At 44.2% G+C, this 23,221-nt stretch overlaps 1 protein-coding gene across 2 annotated transcripts in view; it reads right to left on the bottom strand.

Annotated features, from left to right (window-relative positions):
• Nucleotides 1-22,318, bottom strand: part of abcg4a (ATP-binding cassette, sub-family G (WHITE), member 4a) — a 41,304-nt gene extending 18,986 nt beyond the window's left edge. The window contains exons 1-4 of one of the 2 annotated variants that reach the window (XM_064980768.1): nt 21,723-22,318; nt 15,413-15,659; nt 649-766; nt 292-424 (exon numbers count right to left, since the gene is read on the bottom strand). In XM_064980768.1, the coding sequence (XP_064836840.1) occupies nt 292-424; nt 649-766; nt 15,413-15,659; nt 21,723-21,770 (546 nt within the window). In that variant the 5' untranslated portion in view covers nt 21,771-22,318. The remainder of the gene's footprint in view (nt 1-291; nt 425-648; nt 767-15,412; nt 15,660-21,722) is intronic. The other variant, XM_064980769.1, reaches the window with a different exon arrangement.
• Nucleotides 22,319-23,221: the final 903 nt, after the last annotated feature.

Below are 23,221 nucleotides of genomic sequence, written 5' to 3'. Positions count from 1 at the left end.
TAACAGTGACCTAACCATCATGGTCTCCATGGAAGTAATAAGGTTACCTCACCATCATGGCCTCCCGCGTGGTGTGGCATGGCAGCAGCATGTTTAACTGTGATCTCATCATCATAGCCTACATATTGAGGTGACATCACCATCATGGCCTACATGTCTAATAGAAGGGTGAGCTCACCATCATGACCTCCTGTGTGGTGAGGTGTGGCAGCAGCATAACTAACTATGACCTAACCATCATCTCTGTGGTGATCTCACCATCAACATGTCTAAGAAGCAAGGTGACCTCACCATCATGGCCTCCCGCGTGGTGAGGTTTGGCAGCAGCATGTCGTCCTGCATGATGTAACAAGACATCTTCCTGAAGCTACGCAAATCCCTCGGCCGCCCGTTTACCAGGATCTGACCCTTCATCCCCGTCTCTCTGTTACACAAACATAGAAACAGACAGTAAATGAGTGACACTTGCATCTGATCTGAGTGATCAGAGACTGTTTTATTCAATATGGTCTTCCTGCATCTTGGCCACTTTCTCAGATCAGAGAAAGTCCATGGTTTCCTATCTCAGTACAGTAGTGCAGGACTGCTATGTAACAGTTCCCCCCCACCTGTTCTCACCTGGACCAAGCCCATTCTGACCCGTCTCACCTGTACCCAGCCAGGATGTTCATCAGAGTGGACTTGCCAGCCCCTGACGGCCCCATGATGCCGATGAGCTCCCTGCTACAGAACCTTCCTGACAGACACTTTAACAGGGCCTTGTAACCTGGGACGGGAAACACAACAGTCAGTAAACAACAACAGGCTCCAAACACTTGAGCAGGGCTTTACAACCTGAGGGACAAGAAACAAAGCAACACTATGCAACAATCTCACAATCCATACCGACTCTACACCGCAGGTCTGGGATGATCCACACATTCGCAGTCTGTCATGATTGGAAACTCACAGGATAAAGCTTGTTTAAAACTATCCTTCTCATGTGTATCTGTGTTGAGGGATCGAAGTTCTACCATGAGTGTGTTAAGCATCAATCAGAGTCCAAATTGTGTACGCCTACGCACGTCAATGTTCTAGAATGTTGGACCGTTGGCTTTCATACTTTTGAATTCTCAGCGCTGCTCAACCTATTTCTTAAACTGTCAACACATTCAAATGAATAGAGGATGCATACACGGAACGGCGTTGGTTGGGAAAGTTGGGAAGGCGTGCGTTCGGGCTGTGCATCCCAAACTCTCCCGTCTCAGCGTTCTGTGGACTGTGATTTATGCTTTAGAAATGTTCATACACATCCGAGGGCATGGGGTTTAATAAAAGAGAGGTGATCAGATGGTAAACAAGTGAAAGGTTGAGAGGGAGGGATGGAAACAGTGAAATGTAAAAGGGATAAGGGGATAGAAAAGGAGGGGAGGGAGACAGAGGGAGATTAAACCAATAAGGAGAGGTATAGGAGGAGACATCAGGATTAAGACTGGAACAGACAGGGAGATTGAAAGGGGGGATAGAGAGATGGATCGATGAAGAGCGAGGAATATTACATCCCCAGAGCTTTGGCCAACGGTGCCACAGAGTGCATTAAAGCAGGTATATGGCTGTCTGTCAGTTTCAATGCCTATACTGTTCTGGAACTCTCTCACTAGCAACATACATTGAGAGAGCATTACATTAATTCAGAGAGCAACAGTAGTACACAAGGTATGTCTGTCATCAGTCTATACAGTATTGTGGAGCCCTCTCACACTAAGCATCTATAACAAAAACACAACAAAATACAATATAGAGAGTGCTTGTTCACATATCATTTGTCACAGTTACAGGCTTTGGTTTTTCCATTTATATTTAGAGGTTGGACGTTAGTACATGGGGCACACAGATTGGTTTCACCTCGTTAGTCAGTATGTGTTACACCGGCGCTCGTTTGTCATCTCATTAGTGGGAAGGTATTTTACCTGTGCTGTCCCAGGGCTCCTGTTGTCTTGAGAGATGTGGAGGTTTAACACCTTTTAGTTTGCTCTCCCTAATTGATTTCTAGACAGACAATCCTTTGTCTGATCTTCCCTGTTTCTGTTTTGCTCCACTTTTTGGTTTGCTTCCTGTCTTAAGTTTGGTGTGTTTTTTTTGTTTTGTTTGCCTCCTCTTGGTCAAATTTAGTGGGCGCTAATGGTGGGTGTCTTTCTGGTCCCAGTTGTTGTTGCTAGTCAACTTTCAGTGGACACCCCTGTGAGTGTCTTTTAGAACCCCTCCTAAAACCCCACCTGTTTTGTTTTGGTTGTTTTCAGTGACTCTGTTAGTTCCCCTTTCTGTTTGAGCGACAATTTGTTTTTTTCTTGCTGGGGAAGAGTTACATATCAGCACAATACATTGGCATAGATGCAATATGCATTCCTTGCTCTGATGGAAAAGTAGTGATCAGACCCTGACCCAAATAGCATAAGAACACCTGCTCTTTCCATAACAGACTGACCAAATGAATCTAGGCGAAAGCTATGATCGCCTTTTATTGTCGTTTATTAAATACACAGTGCCTTACAAAAGTATTCATCCCCCTTGGCGTTTTTCCGATTTTGTTGCATTACAACCTGTAATTTAAATAGATTTTTATTTGGATTCCATGTAATGAACATACACAAAATAGTCCAAATTTGTGAAGTGAAAAAAAAAAAACTTGTTTCACAAAATACAAAAAAAAACAACTGAAAAGTGGTGCATGCATATGTATTCACCCCCTTTGCTATGAAGCCCCTAAATAAGATCTGGTGCAACCAATTACCTTCAGAAGTCACATACTAAAAAAAAGTCCACCGGTGTGCAATCTAAGTGTCACATTATCTGTCACATGATCTCAGTATATATACACCTGTTCTGAAAGGCCCCAGAGTCTACAACACCACTAAGCAAGGGGCACCACCAAGCAAGCACCACCATGAAGACCAAGGAGCTCTACAAATAGATCAGGGACAAAGTTGTGGAGAAGTACAGATCAGGGTTGGGTTATAAAAAAATATCAAAAACTTTGAACATCCCACGGAGCACCATTAAATCCATTATTTTTAAAAATTGAAAGAATAATGCACCACAACAAACCTGCCAAGAGTGGGCCGCCCACCAAACTCACAGACCAGGCAAGGAGGGCATTAATCAGAGAGGCAACAAAGAGACAAAAAATAACCCTGAAGGAGCTGCAAAGCTCCACAACGGAGATTGGAGTATTTGTCCATAGGACCACTAAGCCGTACACTCCACAGAGATGGGCTTTACGGAAGAGTGGCCAGAAAGAAGCCATTATTTAAAGAAAAAAATAAGAAAACACGTTTGGTGTTCGCCAGAAGGCATGTAGGAGACTCCCCAAACATATGGAAAAAGGTGCTCTAGTCAGATGAGACTAAAATTGAGCTTTTTGTCCATGAAGGAAAATGCTGTCTGGCGCAAACCCAACAACTCTAACCCCCCTGAGAACACCATCCCCACAGTGAAGCATGGTGGTGACAGCATCATGCTGTGGGGATGTTTTTCATCGGCAGGGACTGGGAAACTGGTCCAAATCGAAGAAATGATGGATGACGCTAAATACAGGGAAATTCTTGAGGGAAACCAGTCTTCCAGAGATTTGAGACTGGGACGGAGGTTCACCTTCCAGCAGGACAATGACCCTAAGCATACTGCTTAGCAACACTCGAGTGGTTTAAGGGGAAACATTTAAATGTCTTGGAATGGCCTCAATCCAATTAATAATCTGTGGAATGACTTAAAGTTTGCTGTACATCAGTGGAACCCATCCAACTTGAAGGAGCTGAAGCATGTTTTCGCTAGATGTACCAAGCTTATAGAGACATACCCCAAGAGACTTGCAACTGTAATTGCTGCAAAAGGATGGCTCTAACAATTTTATTGACTTTGGGGGGGGGTGAATAGTAATGCACCCTCAAGTGCAAAAAATCTATTTTAATTCCAGTTTGTAAGGCAACAAAATAGGAAAAATGCCAAGGGGGGTGAATACTTTCGTAAACCACTGTACTTCAGTCAGTGTAGATGAAGGGGAGGAGACTGGTTAATTAAAGAAGGATTTTTTTAGCCTTGAGACAATTGAGACATTGATTGGGTATGTATGCCATTAAAAAATGTAAGTGCCTTTGAATGGGGTATGGTACTGTAAAAGGGGCCAGGAGCACCGATTTGTGTCAAGAACTGCAACGCCAGTGCACGCTGTGGGAAGCATTGGATTCAACATGGGCCAGCTCGCTGTGGAATGCTTTCGACACCTTGTAGAGTCCATGGCCCCAACCAATTGAGGCTGTTCTGAGGGCAAAATGGTTCGGTGGGTGGTGCAACTCAATACATCCACTGGACTCGTCTCCAGCCGCTAATGTAAGAATACAATATGTCTGGCAACGCGATACGATACATTCACTTATCATGACACCAACTGAGTGCTAACAATGCCCTATCAAGTCATTGCTCCCCGGCTGACCCCCTCCTCACCAGAAGATAGACAGCCAAATAAACAGAGTGAGTCTGAGTCCCAGTGATCTTTACTGAACGCTCTTTTGCCTGTCTATCTTCTGCCTCTGTCTCTCTCTCCTTTATCTCTATCCTGCCCCTTTCTCTACCCTGCCTCTCTCTCTCAAGTTGTCCTGTTGGAAGGTGAACAATCGCCCCAGTCTGAGGTCCTGAGCGATCTGGAGCAGGTTTTCATCCAGGAACTCTCTCTTTACTTTGCTCCGTTCATCTTTCCCTTGAACTTGACAAGTCTCCAAGTATCTGCCGCTGAAAATAATCCTCACAGCATGATGCTGCCACCACCATGCTTCCCCGTAGGGATGGTATTGGCTAGGTGATGAGCGGTGCCTGGTTTTCTCCAGACGTAATGCTTGGCATTCAGGCCAAAGAGTTCAATCTAGGTTTCATCAGACCAGATAATCTTGTATCTCATGGTCTGACAGCCCTTTCGGTTCCTTTTGTCAAACTCCAAGCGGGCTGTCATGTGCCTTTTACTGAGGAGTGGCTTCTGTCTGACCACTATACAATAAAGGCCTGATTGCTACAGAGATGGTTGTCCTTCGGGAAGCTTCTCCCATCTCTACAGATGAACTCTGAAACTCTGTCAGAGTAACCATCGGGTTCTTGGCCTCCTCCCTGACCAAGGCCCTTCTCCCCCGATTGCTCAGTTTGGCTGGGCGGCAAGCTTTAGGAAGAGTCTTGGTGGTTCCAAACTTCTTCCGTTTAAGAATGATGGAGGCCACTGTGTTCTTGGGAACCTTCAATGCTGCAGAAATGTTTTGGTACCCTTCCCCAGATCTGTGCCTCGACACAATTCTGTCTCGACCTCATGGCTTGGTTTTTGCTTTGACATGCACTGTCAACTGTGGGACCTTATATAGAGAGGTGTGTGCCTTTCCAAATCATGTTCAATCAATTGCATTTCCCACTGGTGGTCTCCAGAGAGGCAGAGAGGAGGGGCAGCGCCTACGCTAACTACAACAGGATGACCACAGCGCAGTACGTACTCACCTTTCGGACAGTGGCAGCATGCAGCGCATGGAATGAGCCAGCGCTCTGCACCCAATTGAGAAGAGGATTGCATGAAGAGGTCCAGACGGAGTTGGCGGGCTAAGATGACAAACTAACCTTCTTCGCGAGCGTTGGCACCCCCATCGCCTCTCTCCCTCCTTCGTGGACCGTTCGGAGTCAGAGCCTGAACCCATGTAGGTAGGGGCCACACGCCTCCCTGCGGCTGAGCAACGCCGTCAGAGACAGTTAGGGCTATGTCCTTATTCTGGCCAGGAGGGGAACCAGCTTCAACGGTGTCCGGTATGTCTCAACCCGGAATCCACGAGAGCAGAGGGACGGCCCTGTGATTATCCGTTTCCTGGGTTAGGCATGAGTACTCCATCACTTTGCGGCAAACCTTTTTTTGTATCGATTTCACTAGCTGGCTGTCCCTCATCTATTGTTTCTTCAGCTCTAGCGCATTCCCATGCAGCAGGGAATTTTATTGACCAGGCCCTTGCCTCCTACCTGCACATCACCTCATACAAGGTCTCCTCTCCATTTCCAGTCCAAGCGTTGGACATGCTACCATTGGGACCCAACACTATTACGCACATCACAGCTTCACTCACCCTCACCATGGGACCCAAGCACCAGGAAAGCCTTTCTTTCCTCATCACCTCCGCACCTGTGCACAACGTCATCCTTCGCCTTCCGTGGATCCAACTCCATAATCCCACCCTCTCCTGGTCAGAAAGGAGGATTACCGCATGGAGTCCAGGATGCCGGAGGACCTGCTTTTCCGCACCCTGTGGTTCAACATCGGTGGAGGGCCCTGTGAGTGTCTGCCAGCCCATCAATCAGTCCTCCCGTATCAATGGCCACTTGTTTTGGGACGTAGATGTGGACATCCGACAGGCTCTGGAGAGGGAACCCACTCCTGCCACCTGCCTTCCGCATTTACGCCCCCATTGGGGTCAGAGATCGGGTGCTGACCTTGGCACACATATCCCTCACCATTGGACACCCAGGTATCACCAGCACCACTCATTACCTTTCTAAGAAATACTGGTGGCCCATTTTGGCGCAGGACGATGCTGTGTCAACTCATGTCAACACATGTTCAGTGTGTACACAATTTAAATCTCCTTGGCACGCTTCAGCAGGTAAAGTCTTTCACCTTCTCTGGTCTCATCTTTCCATTGATTTTGTCACTGATCTCCCCTCCTCTGATGGGTTCGCCATCATTTTGGTGGTTATGGACAGATTCTCAAAATCATGCCGATTCATCCTTCTCTCTGGTCACCCTACCACTCTCTAGGTCGTCGAGGCACTGTTCCAGCAGGTCTTCCAGCACTATGGCTTTCCGGGGAATATAGTCTTCAATCATGGCCCTCAATTCACATCCCATGTATGGAGTGCTTTCATGGAGAAGCTGGGGGTCACGGTCAGCCTCACTTCCGGGTACCGGCCTTAATCTAATGGGCAGGTGGAGCGGATTAACCAGGAGCTGGGGAGGTTCCTGATGATTCACTGCCAGGACCGGCAGTAGGAGTGGGCCCAATTCCTTCCTTGGAATGATACGCCCAGAATTCAACCCCTTGGGTTGTGCCGTGGCGGAGATCTTTGTGGGCTATACTCGGCCTTGTCTCAGGATGGTAAGTTGGTGGTTGAAGATATCCCTCTAGTGGTGTGGGGGCTGTGCTTTGGCAAAGTTGGTGGGGTTATATCCTTCCTGTTTGGCCCTGTCCGGGGGTGTCCTCGGATGGGGCCACAGTGTTTCCTGACCCCTCCTGTCTCAGCCTCCAGTATTTATGCTGCAGTAGTTTATGTGTCGGGGGGCTAGGGTCAGTTTGTTATATCTGGAGTACTTCTCCTGTCCTATTCGGTGTCCTGTGTGAATTTATGTGTGCTCTCTCTAATTCTTTCTCTCTCTCGGAGGACCTGAGCCCTAGGATCATGCCTCAGGATTACCTGACATGATGACTCCTTGCTGTCCTCAGTCCACCTGGCTGTGCTGCTGCTCCAGTTTCAACTGTTCTGCCTTATTATTATTTGACCATGCTAGTAATTTATGAACATTTGAACATCTTGGCCATGTTCTGTTATAATCTCCACCCGGCACAGCCAGAAGAGGACTGGCCACCCCACATAGCCTGGTTCCTCTCTAGGTTTCTTCCTAGGTTTTGGCCTTTCTAGGGAGTTTTGCCTAGCCACCATGCTTCTACACATGCATTGCTTGCTGTTTGGGGTTTTAGGCTGGGTTTCTGTACAGCACTTTGAGATATCAGCTGATGTACAAAGGGTATAAATAAATACATTTGATTTGATTTGAATTCATTGCAACATTCCTCCACCGGGCTGACTCCCTTCCAGTGTGTTCTGGGTTATCAGCCAGCCCTGGCTCCGTGGACTCCGAGCCAGACCGAAGCTCCTGCGGTGGACGAGTGGTTATGGCATGCAGAAGAGGTATGGAACAATGCCCACGTGAGACAGCGTGCCGTCCTCCATCAGAAAGAGCAAGGGATCACCACCACAGTGAGGCTCCCATGTTCCATCCTGGTGATCGCGTCTGGCTCTCCACCAAATAAAACACAATTTTATTGGTCATTTATTGGTTATCAGATGTTAATGCGAGTGTAGCAAAATGATGGTGTTTCTAGTTCCAACAGTGCAGTAATATCTAACAATTCCCAACAACTATCTAATACACACAAATCGAAAGGGGTGAATGAGAATATGTACATATAAGTATATAGATGAGCGATGGTTGAGTGGCATAGGCAAGGTGCAGTAGATGGTATAAAATACAGTATATACAGTGGGGCAATAAAGTATTTAGTCAGCCACCAATTGTGCAATTCTCCCACTTAAAAAGATGAGGCCTGTAATTTTCATCATAGGTACACTTCAACTATGACAGACAAATGAGCATTTTTTTTCAACCCCATAGAAAATCTTTGGAGGGAGTTGAAAGTCCGTGTTGCCCAGCAACAGCCCCAAAACATCACTGCTCTAGAGGAGATCTGCATGGAGGAATGGGCCAAAATACCAGCAACAGTGTGTGAAAACCTTGTGAAGACTTACAGAAAACGTTTGACCTCTGTCATTGCCAACAAAGGGTATATACAAAGTATTCAGATAAACTTTGGTTATTGACCAAATACTTATTTTCCACCATAATTTGCAAATAAATTCATAAAAAATCCTACAATGTGATTTTCTGGATTTTTTTTCTCATTTTGTCTGTCATAGTTGAAGTGTACCTATGATGAAAATTACAGGCCTCTCCCATCTTTTTAAGTGGGAGAACATGCACAATTGGTGGCTGACTAAATACTTATTTGCCCCACTGCACATGTGATATGAGTAATGTAAGATATGTAGACATTATTAAAGTGGCATTATTTAGAGTGGCATTGTTTAAAGTGACTAATGATCCATTTATTAAAGAGCCCAGTGATTGGGTCTCCATGTGGGCAGCAGCCTCTCTGAGTTAGTGATTGCTGTTTAGCAGTTTGATTGTCTTGAGATAGAAGATGTCTCTCTTTTTCTCAGTCCCAGCTTTGATGCACTTGTACTGACGTTGCCTTCTGGATGATAGCGGTGTGAACAGGCAGTAGCTCAGGTGGTTGTTGTCCAGGAACCTCCCGCTCCGCCTGTCCTGTAAGAAGCGGGGCCGAGTCCCCAGGGCCTTTCAAGGTCCTCCGGAGGGTCAACGAGGTAACTTACAGATTACAACTCCCCACTAACTACCGGATCTTTTCATGTTTCCCTCCTTAAGCCAGTGGTTCCTGGTGTCCTGGCTGATGCCGTCCCCCACGACACCCTTCCGCCTCCCTTGGACATCGAGGGGAGCCCTGCCTCTGCTGTCAGATCACTCCTGGACTCCCGATGTTGTGGGAGGGGTGCTGAGTTCCGGTGGACGACATTCTAGATCCCAACATCATCCGAGAATTCCACCTTCGCCGTCTACTCCTGCTCTCCCTCTCGACGTCGCCGGTCTACTAACCACCGGTCCTGGCCATCCATCTTTACGCACACCTGCGTCTCATCATCAGTCACACCTGGACTTCATTACTCCCTCATTACTTAACCTTTATAGAGCACTCTTTTGTTATCAGTTATCAGGCACTATTGGTTGTTTCCTGTCAGATGTTTCTCTTGTTTTCTATCGTTCTATGTTCGTTAATATTAAACTCACTAACTGCACCTGCTTCCTGACTCCCTGCATCAACGTTACATTAATCCATTTTAGAATAAGGCTGTAACAAAACAAAATGTGGAAAAAGTGAAGGGGTCTGAATACTTTCCAAATGCACTGTATACAGCCAATACATACAGGTAGAAAAAGTGCAGTTCATAATCAACAATTAATCTGTACACTATACAGTAAACATGAGTACACTCTGTCAACTACAATATCAACTGAATACCAGCCTGCTGTCTTTTAATACAGTATTGTATAGTATTGTATCCCAGTATTGTATGGAGAAGCTGTGTCTCTCATATAGAAGCTGAATAGGTTATTCAGTTCACAGAGATTATTTAGAGTCTGACTGTGACTGAAATCCTCTGGCAATATTACAGGTCACCTTCACCACATACATACACACACACCCTTCTTCATCCCCAGCACATTCCTCCTGATGTATCATGGCTGCCATTCCCATCCTCACCCCTCCTCCCCCTCCCCTGCAGTGTATTACATCCATTGGATACACCACAGACAGACAGGGGAGCAGCCCCCTGTCAGAGAAATAGCTCTTCCTCTGCGTGTAGCGCATACTAATGATCTAGCCTACTGCTGCGGGTGGAGTGTCTAACCCTGTGTTGCTGATGTCGCATACTGATGTGGTTATTCACCCTCACACTGTCTGCTGTGTCATAGAAAGAGGTGAGATGACTTTCCTCCATATTATTTATGTCACATACGGTAAGACTCTTGCCCATTCACGCAGCGAGACACAGAGACACAGACACACGCACAAACACAGACACGTGCGTGGGCACAGACGCACATACGCACCCTTCTTCCGTCTCCCTTACACTGCTCTCATGTGGCTATGGGCTCAGGGTAGTCTGGAACTTTCAGTCTCTCTGTGGTACAGCACAGGAGATCATAGTACATCACACAGTCTTCAGTCCAAGCAAGCCTGATTTCAGATGTGTCCATATACTGTAAACAGGATTATTAGGGAAGTCGTTCTCGTTGCAAAGCATTTAAGTGTTTGAAACAAAACTATTATATTAATCTGACTATCCAAAATAATAGTATTATTGTGTGCATGTAACCATACTCAATATGTCTAGATGATTTAGTGCCAGTACAAGCTGAAATTCCACAGGCCTTGTGAATGAAGCAGAGCCGTTGTGGGACGTGAGGAGTGTAGAAATGACCAGGTGTGTGTATGCGTGTGTGAACCAGATAGCAGGAAATAACAGAAGGAAGAGCTCCAGACACCTGCGGGGGGGGGGGGGGCTGCATGACAGGACCCATTCTAGGCTCTCCTGTTCAGAACGCCATCCACCCCCTCTCCTCAGCTTCAAATGACTCACACACACACACTCCGTGCCTGAACTAACGTTACGTAATCCGTAATCTTATTTATCCTCATCCATCCTCCCAGGATAAATGGGCATCACAGGGATGGCGACTATAAAAATGAATGAGAAGGGGTGGCTGCCATGCCCCACCTGACCCTCACATCTCTGGATCTTGACTCCACGCGAGAGCCGACCAATCAAAGCAATGGTGCTCTCACTGATTGACTCTCCTTATGCATCCTGTTCCACTTCATGTGAGCCACAAAAATCCTCAGATATTACGGCTCCTTTTCAACCTTCATGAGTTCTCTCTCAGCTGAATCTCAGAAGTCATCTGTTATTACAGCTCCCTCTTCACCCTAATGTGTTGTGTTGTTCTCTCTGAGAATCACACAGACTCCTGAGATATTACGGTCCTCTCCCTGGGCCCCTCTCCACAGCCTCCTTCCCCCCACCCTTCTGCTGAGATCTTCATAATAACTATTGGGTGCAAAAGCATATCCTGGAGCACAATGCTCTGCTCCACACCATCACATTATTGCTCATTCTCATTCTCTCTCTGCTCATTTTGATGAAGGAAAAATGTTTAGGTGGCTCAAAAAGGAAGAACAAAAAATATTGCTCAGTCTAATGACTAAGCCTATTAGAATATAATGACATTTGAACCAAATGAAAAGTAACAGGTAGTAGAGCCTTCTTGGGATGCAGTGAGTCTGTGAGAGAGATACGAGGCAGTGAAGGGTTAAATAGGGCTAATGCCAGGAAGGTTTCAGTCAGTCAGACTCAAAATAGTCTCTGTGTGAACTGAATAATGTACAGTATTCAGCTTTTATATGAGAGACTCAGCTTCTCCATACAATACTGTACAATCCTATATTAAAAACCACTAGTAGAACCAGTTGGCTGGCTTTCAGTTGCTTTTGTAGTTGATGGCATGTACTGATGTGTATAGTGTAAAACATTTACAGATGAATCATTGATCGCTCATGAACTGCACTTTTTCAACCTGTATGTATTGCCTGTATATATCCTTGTCTATGCTTGATTGTGTTTTGATTATGTATGCACACCCTCCTGTATTTCCCCACTGGGACAACACAGTCATTATCTTATCTTAGGCATCCACCTATGCATAACTATATCTATGCATATCTATGTTACTGAAGGAGTAAATAGTCTCTCAATGAACTGAATAACCTATGCAGCCTCTATGGGAGACAGACACCACTTCTTCATACAATACTGGGATAGGCTACAATACATGTAGCTACACATATAAATAAGGGCACAGACCACAGACATACATTTACATGTGTATATGGATAACAGGGAAAGGCTATGAGAGGTTAGCTACATGCAGAGTTGAACAACAAAACAGTGGGTAAAAACCACTGATTGAATGGAGAATGCTGATGTAACAACGTTTCAATTCAATGCATGAACAAAGGGGTTAGTTATCGATCAGACCAGCCTTCAGTCAGGAATCTCTCTCTCTCTACCCCATTTCCCATTTGGACCCAGACACACAGGCGCATATACGCACACATGCACATTCGAATGTGCACATGCAGGCTCTATACATACGTACGCACACACAGGCATACACACACTGTCTCCCAGTCTGACCATGTGATTCCATTACTGTCTGCCCCTGTTGTCTCTACTATCATTACTACTAGACATGAAGGTACTGGACCACTTCCACCACACTGTCCCTAATGGACATCAATAACATAAGACCAACAGCAGCAGTGATGGAATGTGGATCTGACTTACTGCAACACCTTGCTTCATGTTCAATGATTGTGGTTGTGTTATCTACGAATGGAATGCACAGAGCCCCTCTACAAACACAGTGGAATACACATCTACCCAACACCCATAATGGACATCAATAGAACATGAGATAAACAACAGTAGAAAGATAGGATGTATGACAAAATCAGACATACTGTATTATTATGCACCATGTAGCCTATAAATGAAAAACCTGTAGAGGACACAAAGACATGGTGTAGAGGTTTGGTCTAAGGAGGACGTTGTCCTGACAGAGAGGTATGGCCAACCAGAACCATTTTGTGTCATTCTGGAGACTCCAAGGCTCCGAAGTTGCTCATTAATCAGGCTGGTGGGTTTAAATGCCATTAATATTTCATGAGCAGATCAATCGTATATTGGGCCTGTCTGTCTGCCTGGTGTAGCCCATAACCTGGGTGTATAGTACATTGTGAGATGGGTTGGAGGGCAGGCTGCTAGTGTAAATTATTTATTGTGTCTAAACTCTGCTGAACACAGCACAAATATACAGCAGCCATAGAGCCTGGTAGGACAGACGCGCGCATGTGTGTGTGTGTGTGTGTGTGTGTGTGTGTGTGTGTGTGTGTGTGTGTGTGTGTGTGTGTGTGTGTGTGTGTGTGTGTGTGTGTGTGTGTGTGTGTGTGTGTGTGTGTGTGTGTGTGTGTGTGTGTGTGTGTGTGTGTGTGTGTATTGCATACAGATCATTGGTCCTTCGAGCTGGATACTCCAGACACACAGAGAGAATAAGAAGAGTTCAAGGAGTAAGAGCATCTACCAAGATAGGTATGGTAAGGTCTTATAATTCACTGTATCACAATTCCAGAGGGTTAGAAGTTTACATACACTAAGTTGACTCTGCCTTTAAACAGCTTGGAAAATTCCAGAAAATGATGTCATGGCTTTAGAAGCTTCTGATATTCTAATTGACAGAATTTCAGTCAATTGAATGTGTATCTGTGGATGCATTTCAAGGCCTACCTTCAAACTCAGTGCCTCTTTGCTTGACATAATGGGGAAATCAAAAGAAATCAGCAAAGACCACAGAAAATAATTGTAGACCTCCACAAGTCTGGTTCATCCTTGGGAGTAATTTCCAAACGCCTGAAGGTACCACGTTCATCTGTACAAACAGTACGCAAGTATAAACACCACGGGACCACGCAGCCGTCATACCGCTCAGGAAGGAGACACGTTCTGTCCCTAGAGATGAACGTACTTTGTTGTGAAAAGTGAAAATCAATCCCAGAACAACAGCTAAGGACCTTGTGAAGATGCTGGAGGAAACAGGTACAAAGGTATCTATATCCACAGTAAAAACGAGTCCTATATCCACATAACCTGAAAGGCCGCTCAGCAAGAAAGAAGCCACTGCTCCAAAACTGCCATAAAAAAGCCAGACTAAGGTTTGCAACTGCACATGGGAACAAAGATCGTACTTTTTGGAGAAATGTCCTCTGGTCTGATGAAACAAAAATAGACCTGTTTGGCCATAATGACCATCGTTATGTTTGGGGGGAAAAGGAGTAGGCTTGCAAGCCGAAGAACACCATCCCAACCGTGAAGCATGGGGGTGGAAGCATCATGTTGTGGGGGTGCTTTGCTGCAGGAGGGGCTGGTGCACTTCACAAAATAGATGGTATCATGAGGCAGGAAAATTCTGTGGATATATTGAAGCAACATCTCAAGAGTCAGGAAGTTAAAGCTTGGTTGCAAATGGGTCTTCCAGATGGACAATGACCCCAAGCATACTTCCAAAGTTGTGGCAAAATGGCTTAAGGACAACAAAGTCAAGGTATTGGAGTGGCCATCACAAAGACCTGACCTCAATCCCAAAGAACATTTGTGGGCAGAACTGAAAAGGCGTGTGCGAGCAAGGAGGTCTACAAACCTGACACAATTACACCAGCTCTGTCAGGAAGAATGAGCCAAAATTCACCCAACTTATTGTGGGAAGCTTGTGGAAGGCTACACCAAAACGTTTGACCCACATTAAACAATTTAAAGGTAATGCTACCAAATACTAATTGAGTGTATGTAAACTTTTGACCCACTGGGAACCCGCTGAAATAAAAAATTCTCTCTACTATTATTCTCACATTCTTAAAATAAAGTGGTGATCCTAACTGACATAAAATTGATTTTTCACTAGGATTAAATGTCAGGAATTGTGAAAAACTGAGTTTAAATGTATTAAGCTGTATGTAAAGTGTATGTAATCTTTAGACTTTTAGACTTTAGACTTCAACTGTAGATACATAAATTAATCTATATGATATATACAGCCATCACCAAATAAAGATTCTCATTACTTGGCCATCATGCTCTGTGATGTTATCAGGGTCATGTTCATTAGGGATCAAATGAAAGAAAACTGACTGAAACAGGGAGGGACTATCTGAACTTGTCCAATAAGAGTCTGGAAGACATTTTGCTACAGTGCACCCTAACAAATATGACCCTGTTGTATTGTTTTTGTAGGGGTGGTGTATGGGTGGATGTATAGCTCAGCTACCTAACTATCTTTAGTATGTGTGGTGTAGGGGTGGTGCATAATGTCTGGGTGGTGTGTGGGCTGCAGTACCTCTCCTCCTCCAGCAGGGGCCCTCTCTGATGGTGTACGACAGCTCAGTGAACTCTATGTCCACAGCAGAGCGCCGAGGCAGGTGGGAGAACCGCTGGGCCTCCGTAATGTGGTTCTCCACTTTCTTTAGGTGGGTGAGCAGCGGGGCCTCCGTGGGCACACCCACACCCCCAGGGAGTTTGGTCTCCTCCATGGGGATGCTGACAGAGACAGACGTCTCTAACGTCCTCTCAGCCATACTAACAGACTGGAAAAAATGGGGGGAAACTGTCAGTTACTTTAATACTACAGATATCATGTAATTATTACACATGTTATTATTGTGATGAGTGTGTATATGAGATGAGATTCTACAAGTAGGTTACCCAGCAAACTGGGAACATTCCTAGAACATTGCCTAAAATTCCCATTAAGTTCTAGTTAGAGTTTTATCTAACATTAGGAAATATCCTTGGAATATTCTCCTAACATTCACTAAAATGTTGTGCACAACATCTGTAACAACCACCACAGAACATTCCCCAAAAGCTATTAGGTTTCCAGAAAATATAATAACAGTCATGTTTTCTCAGCAAACCAAAATTGGTTCTGTGAAAGTTCCCAGAACATTTGTGAGGTTGTGGAAAATGTTCTCTTAAACCAAAAACTATCCAGTCATGCTGATGATTATACAACATTTGTATAAAACATTCACCTCTTGTTGCAAGAACATTCCCAGAATGGAGATCCCAAAATATATGTTCCGAAAACACAAAAGACAGAAGAAATGTGTTCTAGGAATGTTCTTGCAACATCAGGTGACTATTTTTTACACTATAGAAGAAACAATGTAGAATCATCCACACAACTGGACAGTATTTGTGTTTTGGGAACATGCCTTTAAGGATATCCCCACAAATGTTCTCACCAGACTGTTCCAACAACCTAATGAAACATTCTGGTAACCTTTAAAGAACAGATTAAATGGGTTCTAGGAAAGTTCTTGCAACACCAGACAAATGTTCTATACAAATATTCGATAGTCATAAGCATGACAGGACAGTATATGTGTTATGAGAACATTTGCTGCGACCTACCAAATGTTCTGTGAACTTTCACAGAAAGAATTTTGGTTTGCTGGATATTCTGTTAAATCCCAAAGCAAATGGGGCAGAATAGATCCATGTTATGTTATCATACCATGGGATATAAATAAACCCAATTCTCTGCCATGGGCTTGGAGGTTTGAGTATTGAAATGTAATAAAAGTGATAGATTATCAAGCAATTGAGTGAATGATGACGTGACAAACTGACATTGATTGACTGTCAAGAACAAACTCTGCCAGGCCTACTCCATAAGGACATGACCTGGACAATCAGTTTGTAATGTAGGGATGGTGTTGCTCTATATAAAGCTGTGAACAGCGATGATGAGACAGTGGAAACAGTGTTGTAGTGATTGCAGACATGCTAGACAAGCTCTTAGAGGTCCGACGGTTTTGGCGGTGCTAATGTGATTAGGGCTATAGACATCCCAAATCACACCCTATTCCCTATATAGTGCACTACTTTTTAGCAGAGGCCTATAGGGAATAGGGGTCCATTTGGGACACAGATTTGGTCTAGTTGTATAACATTGTAAGAGGTTTTATTAGGTCTACAGCATAGACAGGCTGGATGTGGGGGATCTTATTCCCGGACGGTACGAGGAGTGGAGGATTTGGTTACAGACGAGCAGAGCCTTATAGTGCTGAAATGGCTAATTCACGAGAAACCTCCTGGCCTACATGGAGTATCCCCCCTCCCTCACTGCTCGAATCCTGACTCCCCACTCACTCTGGCCTGGGCAACGTGGAGGAGACACGTAGCACCACACACGCCAATTAAGAGGAAATACACCAATATTTCACATTAGCTTTCACACACACACTTTATACTACCTGTACACCTACGCTTACCACACCACAAAAATAAAACTTTTCTGGGGTACAAAATATGAGTCCTTCCTATCGAAGGTTGGTTGGAACACGACACCTGTCTGTTTTGTTCTGCTTCCCTTGTTTTGCAACTCGCATATCAAACATGCTCTATTGATTCTAGCTCCTATGAATTATTCTAGGGGGGACTTGGTTTCCCTACTACAGCATGAAAGGCAGGCAGGCAGAGCAACACCAACACTATTTATGGGTTGCACATTGTCACAATATTTTTGTTAATGTTTATTTGGAAGACTGACTCCCGACTGAACGTTCTACTCAAGCTGTCTGAAGCTCATAGCTAGGCAGTCATAATATACAGTACACTACAGTGCATTCGGAAAGTACTCAGACCCCTTGACTGTTTCCACAATTTATGTTACAGGCTTATTCTAAAATTGATTAAATCGTTTTTTCCCCCCTCATCAATCTACACACAATACCCCATAATGATGACTCAAAAACAGGCTTTTTGAAATGTTTAAACTGTATTACTAATAAAAATGTAAATATCACATTTACATAAGCATTCAGACCCTTTACTTAGTACTTTTTTGAAGCCCCTTTGGCAGCGATTACAGCCTTGTGTCTTCTTGGGTATGACGCTACAAGCTTGTATTTGGGGGAGTTTCTCCCATTCTTCTCTGCAGATCCTCTCAAAATCTGTCAGGTTGGATGGGGAGCGTCACTGCACAGCTATTTTCAAGTCTCTCCAGAGATGTTCGATCGAGTTCAAGTCCAGGCTTGAGCTTGGCCACTCAAGGACATTGAGACTTGTCCCAAAGCCACTCCTGCGTTGCCTTGGCCGTGTGCTTAGGATTGTTGTCCTGTTGGAAGGTGAACCTTCACCCCAGTCTGAGGTCCTGAGCTCTCTGGTGAAGGTTTTCATAAAGCATCTCTCTGTACTTTGCTCCGTTCATCTTTCACTCGATCCTGACTAGACTCCCAATCCCTGCCGTTGAAAAAAATCCCCACAACATGATGCTGCCACCACCATGCTTCACTGTAGGGATGGTGCCAGGTTTCCTCCAGATGTGACGCTTGACATTCAGGCCAAAGAGTTCAATCTTGGTTTCATCAAACCAGAGAATCTTGTTTCTCATGGTCCGACAGTCCTTTTGGTGCCTTTTGGCAAACTCCAAGCCGGCTGTCATGTGCCTTTTACTGAGGAGTGGCTTCCATCTGGTCACTCTACCATAAAGGTCTGATTGGTGGAGTGCTGCAGAGATGGTTGTCCTTCGGGAAGTTTCTCCCATCTCCACAGAGGAGCTCTGGAGTTCTGTCAGAGTGACCATTGGGTTCTTGGTCAACTCCCTGACCTAGGCCCTTCTTCAACGATTGCTCAGTTCGGCCAGGCAGCCAGTTCTAGGAAGAGTATTGGTGGTTCCAAACTTCTTCCATTTAAGAATGATGGAGGCCACTGTGTTCTTGGGGACGTTCAATGCTGCAGAAATGTTTTGGTACCCTTCCCCAGATCTGGGCCTCGACACAATAATGTGTTGGAGAGCTATGGGCAATTCTTTTGAATTCATGGCTCGGTTTTAGCTCTGATGTGCACTGTCAACTGTGGGACCTTATATCGACAGCCTTTCCAAATCATGTCCAATCAATTGAATTTACCACAGGTGGACTCCAATCACGTTGTAGAAACATGTCAAAGATGATCAAAAGAAACAGGATGCACCTGAACTCAATTTCGAGTCTCATAGCAAAGTGTCTGAATAGTTATGTAAATAAGGTTTTTATTTTTAATAAATTTGCAAAAAAAATCCAAATATCCATTTTCGCTTTGTCATTATGGGGTATTGTATGTTGATTGATGAGGGGTAAAAAATATTTTATTAATTTTAGAATAAGGCTGTAACATAACAAAAGTTGGAAAAAGTCAAGGAGTCTGAATACTTTCCAAATATAGACATGGGGCTTTACCTGTAAAATACTGTCTTTCTGCAGGTTCAGGTTTCTGTCTCAATGGGTTAGGAGGTAGAAATGCAGCAATTTATTTGCTCAACACCTAGTCCTGTTACAATATGTAAAGGCCCAGTCAGTGAGTCATCAGAGTATACTGTAGGTGTGGCTGGCTGCAGTCCCTTATGACTGCCTAGCTTCAGACAGCTTGATTTATCCACAAAGAGCTTTATAATAAGTTGCAGTGGGAGAAAGCACAATTACAAGCAATGGACATATACTTGACAAGATATTAGAGGTAGTTTGAAGTGTGTTATTTTGTATCTAGTCAATAGGAAGTTGCATAGGCCTAAGCTGCTACATACAGTTGAAGTCTGTAGATACTTTTGTACCTGTTTCCTCCAGCATCTTCACAAGGTCCTTTGCTGTTGTTCTGGAATTGATTTGCACTTTTCGCACCATGGTGTTTATACTTGTGTACTATTGTTTGTACAGATGAATGTGGTACCTTCAGGTGTTTGGAAATTGCTCCCAAGAATGAACCAGACTTGTGGAGGTCTACAATGTTTTTTCTGTGGTCTTTGCTGATTTCTTTTGATTTTCCCATGATGTCAAGCAAAGAGGCACTGAGTTTGAAGGTAGACCTTGAAATACATCCACAGGTACACCCTCAATTGACTCACATTATGTCAATTAGCCTATCATAAGCTTCTAAAGCCATGACATCTTTTTCTGGAATTTTCCAAGCTGTTTAAAGGCACAGTAATGTATGTAAACTTCTGACCCACTGGAATTGTGATACAGTGAATTATAAGTGAAATAATCTGTCTGTAAACAATTGTTGGAAAAATTACTTGTGTCATGCACAAAGTGGATGTCCTAACCGACTTGCCAAAACTATAGTTTGTTAACAAGAAATTTGTGGAGTGGTTGAAAAACGAGTTTTAATGACTCCAACCTAAGTGTATGTAAACATCCGACTTCAACTGTAGTTGAAATGATACACAGCAGTGCAGCAGTGTACAATGATACAATGTAGCATCAGCTACATAGACCAAGTCTAATTAAAGCTAACATATCTCACAGCAAAACTGCAAGGAGTCAACACGGTATCACATCAGTTTCTTCCCTGAAGGTAGAGTTGTAATAAATGATGTAATAAAGAAAACTCCAATCTGCATTGTGTGGTGCTCTTATAGGCCTACTGTAAAGTATCAATTCTGTTTAGCATGGCTCAAACCTTACATCCTAGATTGAGGAAAGGGAGAAAACGAAATGACCATGGCCTCTATTGATTGACATTCCATTAGTGAACTTCAATTAGCACACTGGTTTAAGCACTATAACCCGTCCGACCACTAGCACACTGCTTTAAGCCCTAGAACTCGACCGACCATTAGAACACTGCTTTAAGCCCTAGAACTCGACCGACCATTAGAACACTGCTTTAAGCCCTAGAACCCGACTGACCATTAACACGCTGCTTTAAGCACTAGAACCCAACCGACAGAACACTACTTTAAGCCCTAGAACTCGACCGACCATTAGAACACTGCTTCATGCCCTAGAAGCCGACCGACCACTAGCACACTGCTTTAAGACCTATACAGATCCCTGACAAACCAATGGACCCAGCATTTTTACAAAACAATTTGTATCCACGCTTCCTATATAGTGTACAACTTTTTTTATTAGAACCCTATTATCACATTATGCTCTGCAGAACCCCAACGAACCATAACGGGTTCATCCCAACAGAACCTGTGTATCCCAAATGGCACCCTTTCCCAAGTAGTGCACTATAAAAGGAGCCTGGCAGACCATAATGGGGTCTCTCTCTGTGAGATCAAGGCTGCCCTGTTCTTACCTCTCTCATGCATTGCCCTGCCGCCTGGCCACGTGATGGAATTGGGAGGTAATAAGGTGTCACATCTAAAGACATATGGTTAATGTCTTTCGTCTGTAGCCTTAGCTGATACATTGCTGGCAGTAAGGAATCCAGTGCGTGTCTGTCCTAATGAGTAATTACTTGGTAGTAGCCTAGAGAAGTGGCACAGGTTCTCTCTTTCAGAGGCACCTGTTACTATGTTCCCCATGATGATGTAAACATTAAACCATCTATTGAATATGTGTTCTTTGAGCTCTCTACCTCTCCACAAGAACAAAAGGCTAAACCTAAATATGGTTGTGCTGTACATGGGCTAATATGAACATACTGTACAATCCTGAGGTGTTTGGCAGGAGGGTGGATGGAGTGAAAGAAGAGAGGTTATCCCATGCTGTTCCATGCATTACATCACTAATACATGCATTATCTGAAATAGATTGCTATTCCACGAACGCACCCAGGCCTACACGCAAGCATAAACACAATACACACAAATATAAACAGCTAATTTTAAATTATTCACATTTACAAATGATGCATTAATTAATCCAACATACTTTTTCTTGAGTGTTGACTTGACCAACAATAGAGCACTCCGTTCCCATTTATGAAGAGCACTGCTCAGTTCATCCCTTTACAATGAAACAGCAGACCCAGCAACAAGAGATGGTGCCCAACGAGTCAGTCCCGTGCCAGGCAAAGATCGTCACTGTGTTCCAGGCTCCATGAATGTTCGGTTCGGTTACGGCGCGATGGAGAAGGATGAGGAAACGATGTTTTCCCCCCCAAAAAAAGATCACTCGGTGCTTGCTAGGCTACATAACGTCCTGCACACAATATCTACCGCAATTATTGTCGAAATTATCAAATCCCCCTTCTGGCCGGAACAAGTGTGGTATGATAATTGTCAGAGATTAATAATTCAACAAATGCTGCATCTTTCGTCAATCAATCAGGAGTGCGTTCGATTTCTGACAGGTTATAGGCTAAATCAGATGTGTTTTACTTATTTAATTCCCATATCCAGAATACCTATCTCACAAACGTCCTTGCCGCGGTGTTGATTATATTTTCTTTCCTCCGTCTAGTCTCCACGTCCTCTTCTGCCTTGCTGCAGTTGCTCAAAAGCACGCAGTACCGTTATCTTGCCGGTCAGTGCCTCTCTGGCACGCCCGTCGGTCTGTGTTTCAGGGCGTTACTGGCAGGTTTTGCGAGGAGATTGTCCACAGGAAGCCCAGGCTGAATGCTTTAAAGAGCCATGATGATGTGATTATTGTGTTTTATGTGTAGGACACATATGGATCGGGCTTATGGGTTTTCACCTGAATGAAATCAAAAAGCTTTGATAGACCCCACACAAAGTTGTATTATGGGGTGCCAACAGTAGTTTAGAAATGCGATTAACATATAACACAGCATAATAATACTTGAATATTTGTGCAATTAAAAACATTTATCGCACTATTTTACTATTCCTTATTGGACATAACAATTTGGAATGATTTGGCACATAGCCTATATGCATTGACGACCACGTCGTAGCCTATGCCTGTGTGTTGTCCATAGCTACAAAAAAATCCGATTGAAAAGTCGATACACCAATCCATTGTTTGTTTATTTCATCTTAGTGATGTAAGCAATACAAACGTAGGTTGTAGGCTATCGAATGCACCCACCGATGTGAATTTATCCGCGCGCGGTCTCTTTAAAGACCGCACCTGCGCATCTGTCTGGTGCTGATGCTGCAGTGCCCGGGTTATTTTCGGTGAAAGTCGGGGTTACTCCCGTTCAAATAACGCCCTAAAAATCACTCCGTGGGAAGAAACCAAAACATATTTGGTCTGTGTTTTTTTTTCGCCAGCCAACGTTGAATATTAGCCTACCTCATAAGGTACCATAAATAAGCAATTATGTCATGCTCGTCTTGAGCGGGGATAAAGTACTTTACGCGTGTGGATGCTTGCAAAGATACGGTTTTATTCGTCTTTAAATGGTTAGCCTGTTTAAAAAGATAGTCCACTATCACAATTATCATTGTGTAACTAAGTCCAATGAT

The sequence above is a fragment of the Oncorhynchus masou genome, chromosome 12 (assembly GCF_036934945.1).
Source record: "Oncorhynchus masou masou isolate Uvic2021 chromosome 12, UVic_Omas_1.1, whole genome shotgun sequence".
Classification (NCBI taxonomy): Eukaryota; Metazoa; Chordata; class Actinopteri; order Salmoniformes; family Salmonidae; genus Oncorhynchus; species Oncorhynchus masou.
The sequence above is the reverse complement of the archived record's forward strand: the minus strand, read 5'-3'. Positions and strand labels throughout refer to the sequence as shown.